The 13,871-nt window shown below is 45.2% G+C and overlaps 1 protein-coding gene across 1 annotated transcript in view; it reads right to left on the bottom strand.

Annotated features, from left to right (window-relative positions):
* Positions 1-13,871, bottom strand: part of ZZEF1 (zinc finger ZZ-type and EF-hand domain containing 1) — a 112,748-nt gene that overhangs the window by 4,517 nt on the left and 94,360 nt on the right. Inside the window, 10 exon segments of the mRNA XM_032615536.1 lie at positions 1,556-1,721; positions 2,125-2,223; positions 2,391-2,559; positions 4,129-4,272; positions 5,308-5,667; positions 5,763-5,898; positions 7,216-7,316; positions 8,423-8,614; positions 10,435-10,554; positions 12,062-12,261. Coding sequence (XP_032471427.1) covers positions 1,556-1,721; positions 2,125-2,223; positions 2,391-2,559; positions 4,129-4,272; positions 5,308-5,667; positions 5,763-5,898; positions 7,216-7,316; positions 8,423-8,614; positions 10,435-10,554; positions 12,062-12,261 — 1,687 coding nt within the window.

Below are 13,871 nucleotides of genomic sequence, written 5' to 3'. Positions count from 1 at the left end.
TACTAATCATCAGGGAAATGCAAATCAAAACCACAATAAGATATCACCTCACCTGTGTTAGGATAGCTTTCATCAAAAAGATAAGAGAAAACAAATGCTGGCAAGGATGTCGAGAAAAGAGAGAACGCTTGTACACTGTTGGTGGGAACATAAACTGGTACAGCCACGATGCACAACAGTACGGAGGTTCCTCAAGAAATTAAAGCTAGAACTACCAAATGATCCAGCGATCCCACCTCTGGGTATATCCAAAAGAAATGAAATCATAATCTCAAAGAGATTATCAGTACTCCTATGTTCACTGCAGTATTATTCCTAATAGCCAATGTCTGGAAATAATGCCTGTCAATGGACGAATGGATAAAGAAAATGTGGTGTATATATACACAATGAAATATTATTCAGTTATGAGAAAAAAGGAAATCCTGCCATTTCCGACAACATAGATGAACCTGGAGGGCATTATGCTAAGTGAAATAAGCTAGATAAAGAAAGACAAATACTGCACGGTATCACTTTTATGTGGAATCCAAAAAAAAGTCAATCCTATAGAAACGGGGAGTTAGAATGGTAGTTGCCAGTGGCTGGGAAGTGGGGGAAATGGGGAAAGGCTGGTAAAAGGGTATAAACTTTCAGTTACAAGATGAATAAGGTCTGAGGATCTATTATACAACATGGTGACTATAGTTGATAATAGTGTACAATACTATAACACATAACAGAAATTTGCTGAAAAGCAAATTTCAGCAAGAGGGTGAAATTTAAGTGTTGTCACATACCACAAAAAAAGGTAAACATATGAGGTGATGGATGTGTTAGTTAACTCGATTGTGGGAATCCTTTCACAATGTATAATGTATTATGTATCAAATCATTACCTTCTATACTTTAAATACATTACAATTTTATTTGTCAATTACACCTCAATAAAGCTGGTGGAGGGGGGAAAGAAATAAACTAATTCTAAAATTTACATGGACGTGTAGGGTAAAAATAGCCAAGACAATCTTGAAGATGAAGAACCAGTTGAAGGATTTATACTGCTAGGTAACGTAAACTTGCTATAAAGCTACAATATCTAAGTGTGGTACTGGCACAAAGATAACCAAAAAGACCAATGGAACAAAAGCAACCAGCGATGGATCCATGTGTATATGGACACCTTCTCTGTGACAAAGATGGCACTGGAGTGTGGTGAGGGGAAAGGTGGGCTTTTGAGTTAAGTGGAGATCCATGTGAGAAAAAGCAAAGTTTGACCCTACCCTTCAAATCATGCACTAAAATTCATTCCATGTGGACTGTAGACCTAAATATGGAAGAAAAAATAATTAAGCTTTATCTTCATAACCCCAAGGTCAAATAAGGCAAAAATTTCCTAAATAGGACAATGAAAGCTCTATCATAAAGGAAATGAGTGATGAACTTGGAAGACATTAAAATTAGAAACTTCTCATCAAAGACACCACTAACAGAGTGAATGGCAAGCCCCGAAGTGGGGGGAGATATTCACAATACAAATACCCAGCAAGGGACTCGTATCCAGAAGGCAGCTTACCTGTGGGTGCAGCATCGCACGATCCTCAGGAGTAGGTGGATGGCTTTTAACCGCTGATGACCAGTCTGGCGACAGGCCACGCCCACCAGCCATTCCCAAATTTTGGCCAACGGGAGGTGTGGCACAACTCTTTCCTCTGACAGCATCTGCTTCAAAATCTCGAATCCTGGCAACCCCCACAACACAGAGACATTTGAAAAATGTAAACTGCTCAAGTTTTAATGAATAGGAGGAAACCACTGTGATCATTTACATTTCACCTGAAATTATGCCTTATGTAAAAGCAACATAGGAACACTTTCAGTTCTTCCTTTCTGCAGAATGCCCTCGCAAATTCTAAGAGAACAAGCATCTTTCCTAGGTCTTGACAGATGGCTCTTTAGAAGTTAACAACCTGCCAACTCCAGCACATTCACGAGGGACGTGCGTGGGCCTTGTGGACATATTCGTTGAAGTCTCAGAGAAAAGTACTTGCTTTGATTTTAACAAAGATCAGTGACATAATGGCACCGACCCCCAGAGTGTCCCGGGCCGGGAGATCATGCAAACAGAAAGACCAGAGCACACACCTGTCTGGAATCGCCCCAGGTGCCCAGCCGTCACAGTGAATTTGTAGCCCCACTCGGTGTTGCTCATGTCAGAGGTGAAGCGGTAATACAGAGTATCTCCTGGGGCACACAAGAATCAGAAAACAAGTCAGGACACTGCAGCAACAGGGAAAGGCAAGTGAGCGCTTTCCACTGAGACAGATTCAACACAGTTTTAAATCCTTCAACAATTTCCCTTCTAGGTACTTAACGTTAAGAGTCTGTATAACTCAGTATTTATTTACTACCTGGAAGCTCAAAATCTTTCCATTTCTGTTGAGACCCACTGAAGTTGTGTCGATCCTGCTGAAAGTCACTGCTGCTGGACATGGCTAGCTCGTCACAGCCTTCCTCTGTATTGCACTGAGGATCGAATTTGATTGAGAGGTAGATTGCACCAGGAATGTGAACTTTATCCTAGGAGGGGAAACAAGGACATTCCTGTCATCGCTGGCCACTGGACAGTGACTGAAGGCTTCCTTGTGCCAATCCTGCAGTTAAAACTGGGCACATAAGAAGGGGTGAGTCCCAGCCCCTGCCTTCCAGGAGCTCTCGGCCCAGCTGGGTCGGGGAGAACACACACGGCTGCAAGCACGGCAGGAAGCACACTGTGCAGCCTGGGGCCCAGCTCGAAGGAGTGGGGGGAGGGGAGGGGAGGCGAGGGCAGAAGAGTCCCAGTGAAGGGATGTTTGGGTTGCTGTGGAGACTGGGGGCACAGGAGCAGCCTGTCCAGGAGGAAGGAATGGCAGGAGGCAGGTGAGCGAGATGAGCACCTGGCGGGTACATTCCAGGCAAAGGAAAGAGCACTGACTGGAAAGCCTGACGTGTTCAGGGAGTAACAGGAGCCTGATGTGTCTGAGGTACAGGGTGAGCTTTGTGTGCACGTATGCTTGGGAGACGGGGACAGGGGTGTCATGACCCTGGAGAGGCTGGCAGGGACAGATGCAGAAGGCTTTGTGTGCTAAAATGAAGCATTGAGACTTGTCTGGACAGCAGGGGGAGCCCTGGAAAGGTTGTAAGCAGGAGAAAGCCTAGGTTAGGTTTGTGCTGTACCAGGATCACTGTGACAGCTGGTGTGCAGCAAGGCCAGGGCCAGGGCCAGGGCAGGCCAGCAGTGGGGGATCAGAGAGGAGCAGAGGGAGGGACCCAGGGAAGAGGAGGAGTCAGGGCAGCGGAGAAGGTAAGGTGATCACTCTGAGGGCTCTGAGGTAGAACTCGCTAGCTCACTAGGTGTGTCTACGTGGGGCTGGGGGAGTGGCGACAGAGCCTAGGAGCTGGGGAAGAAAAGAGGCTTAGAAGGTAGAGAGTGAGGAGGTTTATACGTCTGCAAAACGAAACCTCAGCTGGCAACAACCATATCCTGGATTAGTTTCTCTATCGCCCACCACTGTGGCCACAGGCCGTCACCTACTCAGAACGACAGCTCCAACATTTGAAAAGAGATGAAGAAATGCAAGCAGCATTAAGTCAATGAGGATAACTGAGGCCGCCCCCCTCCTGCCTCATCCAAACTCCTACATCTCTCTGTCCACGTACAGAGTTAAGGAAGGAAGAGATGCGGCTTTTCAGTTCTGGGTAATTAAACAAAGGGGTGGGAGACTCCAAGGTGTGGCCAGGTCATCAGGAGATGGACAGAGTGAGGGCTGAACCCAGACCCACACTCAAAGTCTCTGCCAGAGACACCAAGGCCTCACTCTAAGGAGCCTGCTGCAGGAAGAGGAATCTCTCCTCCAGGGCCGGGTGGCCCCTTGCTTTCTATTAAAACAAGGTCAGGAGAAGAAACGACTTGTTTGTATAGATTCCCGGGACTGGCTTCAGGGAGGCAGACTGCTGCTGAGACCACGGGAGCACTTTCTAGGCCACGTCTGTCCAGGCAGAAAGAGCCACAGTGGGAGTTGATGAAATTCATGCTACTCAGCAACCCTTGCAGGTCCTGCCAGCTGCGTACCCTGAGGCTGGGCGAGTCTGGCCGACCCTGGATCGTACCTCAAAGTTGGTGTTGTTGTTATACGGGTGTTTCGACTCCCTCACTTGCACCTCCATTCCTGGCTCCTCCATGAACTGGCAGGCAGCCAGGGCCATGGTGCCTAGCATGCTCTCTCGGCAGCCCTGGAGCACCTTCTGCAGTATCTGGTGGGACACAGGCAGGAAACATGGGAAGATGGTGACAAAACTTTGTAGTTCAGCTAGAGACTGTGCCCAGGGCTCCTGAGTTCTGCTATGTGGGTCCCCTGGTTCTACACAGAAGGAAGTGGAAGAGATGCTTCCAGTCCTGTGAAAGTTTGGTAACCCAGCACTACTTCAAAAGACCAAGTCGAAGATGTGATTTAAAAACAAAACAAAAGATGGTCACCACTTGTCAAGTTGAAAATTAAAATTAGAGCACTGGAGATTCCCCTGGCGGTCCAGTGGTTAGGACTCCGTGCTTCCACTGTAGGGGGCACGGGTCTGATCCCTAGTCAGGGAACTAAGATCCCACATGCCGCAAGGTGTGGCCAAAGAAAAAAAAAATTAGAGCACTGGACTTAAGAGAATACACAGACTCTGGTAAGACCCCACGTCTGCCACCCAGAAGCTGGGAGCCTTGGACAAACCTCCCGGGCTTGATTTCTTCACCAATAAAACTCCCTGGGTCACAACATAACACAGGTGTAAGTGCTGGCAGTGTCTGACCTGAGGTAGACATTCTAGAAACCATAGTTTAAAACAGACGACGTAAACCTTCCTGGAAGGCTTCCTGTATTACGGGAACAGGCTGTCAGAATCATAATTAACCCTGTCTCGCAGACTTCACACTCTGTGAGACCCTAGGGAACATGAGAAGAGACAGGCTATCACGGAGAGTTAGACTCATAAGTCTGAAAACAAAAAAAGGAAAACTGCAAGGGTAGGTTTCGTGGATTGTTACATCAGACACTCCCTGAGCACCAAGTCTGCCTAGGCCATGAGCTCGGCTCCAGGCCAGTACTTGGGAGAGTTTAACAGCGACCTGACCCTGCCTTCGTTGCGTTCACACCTGTCAGAGGGGCTGTACAGCCACACAGGTAACCTCACTCCAGGAAGGCACTCCCTAGAGGAAGCCTATTCAAACCCCCCAGCGGGGGGCTGGGAGGGACACAGAGGAGGAGCAAGTGGGGTAAGCGCCCAGCCCGGCTGCCTAATTACCTTCTCCCACTGGTGCTTTTCTTCCAGCTGCATGAACATATCCAGAATGTAGGTCATGTGGGCAGGGCCGCTCAGCTCCAGGATGTCCTCGCTCACCGGCACGTGCCCTGGCCACTCAGCAAGCAAGGATGCCAGCACGTGGCGGGCGTACAGGACTGCTGTGGCCTCGTTCACGCGGAAGAGGTAGTCGCGCACAGCCCTCTTGCTCTTGCAGTTGAGCTCTTTGTGCAGGAGGGCGGCGCTCTTGCTGCGCCGCTGCTTGGCGTAGCTCTGCTGCAGTTCACTCTCCGTGCTGGAGATCAGCTTCTGGGTCACAGGGTTTGACTCCGTGGTGGCCTGGTCACAGCGTGCGGGCCGGGACTGCAACCCAAAGACCACCGTCACAGAGGCCTGGCCTTCTCACGACTGGGGTGGGGGCAGGGCAGACACCTTGCTTCCCAGGTGGGGCAACATACCAAGCATGGTAAGATAATCATGTCTGTATCCACAGCTTTGGCGCTCTGCTCGTCCAGTCTCAGACTCCTGCTGGGCTGCCACCTCTGAGCCAGGGTCCGTATCCTTTCATCAGTGGTGAGCTCATCCCCGTCGAATCTGAAGAGAAGGAAGAAACACAAAGCTGGGCACCCTAGTTACAGAAAGGCAAGAGTTTAACCTGCAGTGAAACTTGCAGAAATGCCGATCCGAGTTATTTTCCTGTTATTTCGCAATTACGTTATTACGTTCCACATTTCGCACACTAGATTCCCAGTGTTCATCTATTCGTGAACGCAAACGTGCACGCATGCCCATGTGCCCAAAGCAGAGATGCAAGCCATCCCTTAGGATCCATTCTTCCTTTCATTTAGAAATAAAGTTCCCTGAAGTTTTAGCAAGATACACAATCACCCAGCTGGAGACACAGTTCCCAGTCCTTCCTAGCAGCAATGCAACTAGGGTCACGCCAACGGGAGGCCAGTGAGGTAACGTGTGCCATTTCCGCAGCTTGCCCTCAAACAACTGGGTTAAGGATGAGCTCCTTTCCCCACCTTCCCCCTTTCCCCTGGGCTGGAACAAAGAGCTGGTGTCGGGGAGCCAGCTCTGACGACACAGATGAGGACAGCACCCTTGGGGGTGCGGGGTCCCTTGTGAAGCAGACCGCCCACCCACCATAGGCTACTGCCTACCTCTGGACTGTGCCGTGAGAGGGAAAACAAATTCCATCTTCCTTGACCATGATACTTCTGTGTCCTAACTGATGCAACCCTGCCTCATCTCACAAAGGATTTGAGGCAGTAGATAAGAAATACATACGGGAAAACAGAAATATGAAATAAAAGAAAATTAAATTGGAATTGGATATAATCAGAATAGGAAGTCAAAACTAGGATGTGGGGGATGGAGGAGGAGATTAGTTGCAGAAACATAAAGTTCTCCACAAATTTAAGAGCTGGGCCCGAGAACTAGCTCTGAACTTCCTGGCCAAGCGGAAGGGTATATTGTTAATTTTATAATAATCCTTGAAGAAAAAACACGAAAATAATGTACAGAAGTGAAAAAACAAACAAACGAAAGGACACTTTTGACCAGAATGTACCAGAAGGTCCTGCTCTGCACTGTTTGCTCCCTGGGCTGACGTGGGAGAGAAACCTTGGTGTCTGTGTCAAAACTCTGCCCCCACAACGAGTTTACTCTAAGAGGCAGACTGCGAATATAAAGCTCTTCCTAAAGAAGCACACAACACAACTCAAAGATGACCCATGCGGTGTGGCACAACCAGCTTTCATGTCGCTTTATGAAGAACTGAAAACCAACTGCTCTTTGGCCCGTCAGGAGTTTTTATCCAGATCTAGTTGGCAGGAGGTAAACAGAGTCCCACCCTTACTTGTTGCCTCACTCACTACACTTTGGCTGCATCTAAATGTCCCTTACCTCTTCTGAACCTCCAGGAAGAAAGAGTCGGTCCTCTTCATCTGCAGTTCGTATATGGCCCGGAGAATGTGCAGAGGGGCATTGAGGGCGTCGTGAGCCATCTGAAGGCCACAAGGAGGAAGTAGAAGAGAGACAATTTAAACTGCTTTAACACATTATTGATGATCTGACCTCAAAAGTGATAAAACAATTATTTCCTAAAGTTACCACAAGTTATAATTTTAAAACATCACATGGGCACTTCATGTATATAAGATTATAAGCCCTGGGCCTCCCTGGTGGCACAGTGGTTGAGAGTCTGCCTGCCGATGCAGGGGACACGGGTTCATGCCCTGGTCGGGGAGGATCCCACATTCCGTGGAGCGGCTGGGCCCGTGAGCCATGGCCACTGAGCCTGCGTGTCCGGAGCCTGTGCTCCGCAACGGGAGAGGCCATAGCAGTGAGACGCCTGCGTACCGCAAAAAAATAAAAAATAAAAAATAAGTAAAAAAAGATTATAAGCCCTAAATCATGGACTGTAAAATCTGCATTACTGTTATAAATTCAAAGGAAGATATAAAACATGGAAACACCAAAAAAAAAAGTCATGCAAACAAATGTACTGTTAATAATCAATAATTACCCACCAAATTGCATTCATTGCTAGCTTCTCTGTAGCAGCTGCCTTGCACTCAAGTTTAAGTGGCACATAAATCTAAGTACTGGACTTTCTTTTGATGTTTTTAAAAACTGTACTTGCTTTTCTTATATCCACCCCATACTCTCTGTTTACTCTTCACACAGTTAGACCCTTTGAAGTCCAAGCCCTTGCCCATTTTCACATCATTCTGAGGAAGAGTGGATTATCCAGGGAAAGTAGGAGTGTGTCTGAGAAACTGTGAGGACAGACTGTCACCTGGGGATTTATGGACAGGCCTGTAATTACACGCAAAATTTTACAAAAGTTATTTGCAAGTATAGTTTATGGGAGAAACGATCTAAAGCTTTTGGGTCCATGACTCCCCAAACATTAAGAACTACTGTTGTAATAGGGCTTTTCCATCCCTCTGGATGAATTCTGCACAATACCGACTGAGTCTTCAGGAAGCGCATTCTCAGGACATCAGTCTGAAGCATTTTCACATGGAGGCTAAAACACAGCCCAAGCCAAAGAGAATCCATTCCTTAGAGTCCCTTCCTCAGTCCACACCGTGACCCAAGAACGTACCAAGAAACATATCCTGGTGGGCTCATCCAGGCTTTCGAGAGGGTCCAGCTTTTTCTGCTCTGGCTCACCCGGGCTGCTGACTGACCGTTCCACCTCTTCCTCCTGGTCTCCTCGCTCATCCAGCTCCAGCTCTCCATGCTCAGCCAAAGTGCTGATCTCCTTTTTTGAGGAGTACAGCATGATGGACAAAATCTATACAGAAAGAAAATCAGGCAGGGCAGGAACATGAGTGTTTAGTGGGTGAGATCTTTAACCCTCAAAGGGTAGAAAATATCTGACTGAACCTTTTAAAAGACATCAGACTTCACAAAAAGAATGTAAAATTAGTAAAGAAATATGAAAACATGTTCAACCATACTTATAATCAAAGAAATGCTGACTAAAAACTACAAGGGACTGTGACCGCCTGGAGGGGTGGGATAGGGAGGGTGGGAGGGAGGGAGGGAGACGCAAGAGGGAAGAGATACAGGAACATATGCATATGTATAACTGATTCACTTTGTTATAAAGCAGAAACTAACACACCGTTGTAAAGCAATTATACTCCAGTAAAGATGTAAAAAAACAAACAAAACAAAAAAACAAACAAACAAAAAAACTGGGAACAAGCTAAATTTCCAACAGTAGGAGTTTGATTAGCGCACATCTCACACAAAGGAACATTCCTTACAAATAATGACAAATTTCTATTGGTTTTGAAAAGTGTTTGTTTGATGATATTTAGAGAAAAGCCATGTTATATAGCATTACCCTATTTTGTAAAAATATGTGCATAGAATAAAAGACTTTAAGAACACTGAAAAAAATAAAAAAAATAAAAAAACAAAAAATAAAAGCTACACGGGACCTTCGTGTTGAACTTTGCCACTGATGGTGTAAGTTGTTATCATCCTTTTAGAAGGCATTTTGGTGAAATGTAAAGAGCTACACAAATGTTCATAACTTTTGACCTGGTAACTCATCTTCTAGGAATAATGTAAAATGTGTAAAAAGCTATACTCTTGATATGGTCAATGAAGCATTTAATAATGGCAAAAAACTGAAATCCATCTTTATGGATCATCTGCAGCCGTTAAAGATGGTCGTTATGAAAACTACCTAGCAACTTAGAAAAGTGGCCATCACATGACCTCAATTTATTTCAACAGTGTGCTTCATTGTACAATCTAAACCTATGTATGTAATATAAACACAGAAGGAAAATAATTAGAAAAAGGAAATACACATAATACTAACGGTAGCTGTGTTTGGGGTGGATGAAATTTGGGGTTTTTCTTTCTTTTCTACTTTTCAAACTTTCTGAATATAAAAAATGTAAGTTTTTGAATGTAAAAAATTTTACTTTAAAATATTTCCTAAAGAACAAGAGCTCAAATGCTCACCAGGTTATCCATTAATATGTTTCAGCATATTTTCCTAAAACCTAACCAAATCCTCCTGTGGCAACTGAGAGCTGCTTCCTGGAGCTCAGGCCTCTGTGTGACTGAGAATGGCCAGCTGAGCAGCCCCATACAGCAGCAGCCTTTTCTGACCTGAAGCTGACGCTTGGCACAGAAACGCCCCAGGGAACCACAGTAATTCCACTAAGAAAAGTCTAAGGCCTATGGCGAAAAGGAATAAAATGAAAATTATCAACTAAAATCCTACATAAAATAAACATAAGTGAGGACAAATTTAGGAACTGATTTTAGCTCAAAGGAAGTTTAAAGGGAAATAATAATTCAAGGGCAGATTTACTACCATGATATAATTGGTCAACCGTGTGTTTCCACAAAATACTTCTCTTCCAATATTCTTTGAACAAACATCAAATTCATTTTCCCTGACAAGGGAGGACAGGTGTCATAATCTCTATTTCCAAAAAGGAAGACAAATACAAGACACTGTTTAACAACTGCACCAGATGAGCGTGTGCACAGGGCAGAACCAGCTGTCACTGACTGGTGGTTCTAACTCCCAGGCCAGTAAATCTGCATCAGGAAGCAGCAGCAGGAATCACCCTGGTCCCTTACTTCCAGGTCCCGGAGGAGCCACGTTTTACTGAAGCCGGTCCCTTTGCTGCACTTTTTCACCAGCAGCTTCAGCAAATCAGTCTGAAGGAAGGTAGCATGGGTCTCTTCAAAACCATGAGCCTGTCAAACAGAAAAAGAATGATCTGCAACTGCCTCAGAGTGAAGAAGGTGAGGGTCACTCGGGGAGAAGCAGGCCTCTGTCACAGCCCAGTCTCAGCTAGTGGCCCAAGTTCACCTTCTGGTGAAAATTCCAGAGTCAACGGGGAGGATGAAACTCTGAACCTGAGCCATAACCTAAGTGTGTTCGCTCTCTAATTCATTCACTCAACAAGTATTTCTGAAGCTTCGTACATTCTACGTGCTGAGTCCTGTGTTAAGAACAGAGGTTTTATGTCCCTCTCCTGCTCTCTACCTTCCAAAAGCTTCCCACTGCCCTGCAGACTGAAATCCGAGTCCCTATTCATAGCTGACAAGGTCCCGCAGGCTCCCTGCCTGTCTCTGTGGTCTCATCTCCTCCTCGGCACTTTCCTGAAGCCCTAAGGTAGTTCCTTCTGCTCCCTGACAACCAGGCCTGGAGTTTGACCTCTCCCAGGATGTAATGCTCTGCCCAGACTCCTTATTTATCACCTCAGATTTCACCTCCTCAGAAAGGCTCTTTCTGACTCATGGTGGATTTCCTTGCAGGCTCTTTGTTGTCTCCCTTGCAGTTTAGGCTGAAAGCTCCATGACAGCAGGGACATTCTTTCTAGTTCAACACTACTACTCAGTTCCATCTAGCCCCTGGTGCTCAACAAATAGACATATATTTACAGAATGAAGGATTCAAAGACAGAAATGGTCTCTGCCCTCAGGGAGTTTATTTTCTCTTTCCTACTGTAATGTAAACAACTAAAACAATAGTAGACTGTGATAAACGCCATGAAATCAACAAACAGCAGATGTGTGGTCTCAAGCCTAAAAATATAAACTCTCAGGGCTGGGCCAGAGCTGAAATGCCATCTAGTCCAAGCTCCTTGTGACGCTTGAGTCGTTCCACAGCCTCCTCGCCAGTGTTGCCAAAGTCAGGGAACGCATAAACTTTCCAAATGAGATCCTTCTCTCATGGCTAGTTCTGTTGGAAAGATCCTCCCTATCGATGCCCCTCAGATGGTAGAAGAATCATGCTCCCCACAAGTCAAGGCTTCCCATCTCCATGTCAATTATCGCCCAGCTCTTTAACTTGTCTGTCTTCTCTTACACCAAATGCCAAACCTATTGCTCCAAGATCCCGTAAGATATTAGCCCCCTTTATTCTTCCTAGGATGAACCAGAAGGGACTGTGGTTCAGAGGCAAGTGAGAAACTGTTCAGTCAATTTTTCTTCTCATCTTCCAAGGTTATGGGCCCATTAGGTAGTGGTACCTGGTTCCATGAGGCAGGACTGAAAAATTACAGAGAACCAACTATTGGGAAAACTCTGTTTCTTCCTTAAAGTTATCCTTGTGCAAGGTGCCAATTATTTCTAAAAATAATCAAGAACCTATGATTAACCATCCATTGAAATCAGATGGTATGTCCTCCTAGTTAATACCCTGCAGGTGTTAAATCACAGTCAGATTCATTAGCAAATGGAAGAAGCTCACCACCACCTTTAGTGTTTTGTATAATCCTTTGAGGGCCAGGGACAGGACCCAAGTTGCTTCCACTGCCTCGGGACAATGGCTGTCCATGCTGGTTTGCAGAAGGTGACTGGCAATAAAGGCAAAGTGCTGGGAGTATTGGCTCAGCTGGGCCTGAGAGTTGCTGCATTCCGGTCCTCCTCCTTTCTGGACCAGCTGGTAGTCCTTCACTGAAGGGTGATGTCAGGCAGGAAAAGAAGGCACAAAAAGCACAGTTAATACTTCCTGCAGATAAGTTTCTTCCCCAGTAATGTGCCTTACTGAAGCAAGAACTGCAGACCCCAAAACACAAATCTCTCTGGCTTCAAACTTAGCCATTATATTTAAGGCCAGCTTGCAGCTGAGCACAAAAGTGGTACTGGGCCACCTACCCACCAAGCCACCAAGAGATGCAATTCACATTCCTACTACTCACACAAACAGGTTGTCTCCAAAGGTGTTAAAGGAAGTTCATAAACACAGAACACATGAGAGACTTCCATCTCAGAACAAGCCTGAGTAAAAGGGATCGGATTTACTCTCTTACATTAAACAACCAGAACCCTGGAAAAATACATGAAACGATGGTTTGCAGACATTGGACAATAGGTAGTACAGGACGATGACCCCTGAAAGAAGGGACATAAACCAGGTGAGCCTTCCAATAGCCCTGGCTATCTGGAGACAATTTCCAGCCTGCACAGCATGGAGTGGAAATCCAAGTCCAGTTTTAATGAACTGAGGAGACAGAGGTCAGAGTTCAGGGAAGTCAAGGCAGCTAGAACTTATGGGACACAATGTCACAGAGAAGAGAGATGCACAGAGAGAGGGGTGTGTGGGAGACCTCTCTAGATATCTACAGAGGGTTCCTCATGAGTATTTGGCTGAATACTGATCTACACAAATGTGAGAGGAAACTAGATAGGAAACTACCTAGTTCTAGGAAAGAACTGTCAAAAAGCAGTAGGCAGAACAATTCTTGGAGCTCACAAAGAACTCTGAGAATATTCTGTCCTCCGACCAGTGAGAGTGAAAGTGTCCTAGTTAGGGGGCATAAAACTATTTGAAGACATAATGATCAAAAAAATCCCAAATTTGATGAAAACTATAAATCTGTCGATCCAGGAGCTCTTTAAACCATCAAGCAGAAGAAACATAATGAAAATCATGCCAAGGCACATCATAATCAAAATGCTAAAAAGCAGTGATTAAGAGAAAAATCTTAAAAGCAGGCAGAGAAAAGAGACACATTTTGAAGAGTAACAGAGAATGACAGCTGACTTCATGGCAGAAACTATGCAAACCAAAAGAAAAAAGATCAATATCTTTAAGGTGTGCAAAGAAAAAACTCTCAGCCTACAATTTTTTACCTAGAAAAATTCATCTCACAGATGAAGTCAAAGTAAATATTTCTTTGGTTTGGCAGGACGAACCAAAATAATGATTTTGTAGCAGCAGACCTGCACTACAAGAGATATTAAGGGAAGTTTTTCAGGAAAAAAAAAAATGATACCAGGTACAAACCTGAACTTATACAAAGGAATGAAGAGCACCTGAAATGGTAAATATGTGGCTAAATATTAAAGCTATTGTTTTCTCACTTTAAGATCCCTTTTAAAGTATGTGACGTTTAAAGCAAAATAAATAATGTATTGTAAGGTTTATATCATGTAAAAGTAAAATGTGTGACAACAACAGTACAAAAGATGATGGAATACAAAACCTATGTTTCTTCACTATATGTGAAGTGGTAGACTGTTTGAAGATAGACCACGATGAGTTAAAGGTGTATATTATAAAC

This window comes from Phocoena sinus, chromosome 20 (assembly GCF_008692025.1).
Source record: "Phocoena sinus isolate mPhoSin1 chromosome 20, mPhoSin1.pri, whole genome shotgun sequence".
NCBI classification, from domain to species: Eukaryota; Metazoa; Chordata; class Mammalia; order Artiodactyla; family Phocoenidae; genus Phocoena; species Phocoena sinus.
Note: the sequence above shows the minus strand (reverse complement) of the source record. Positions and strands in the feature narration are given on the sequence as shown.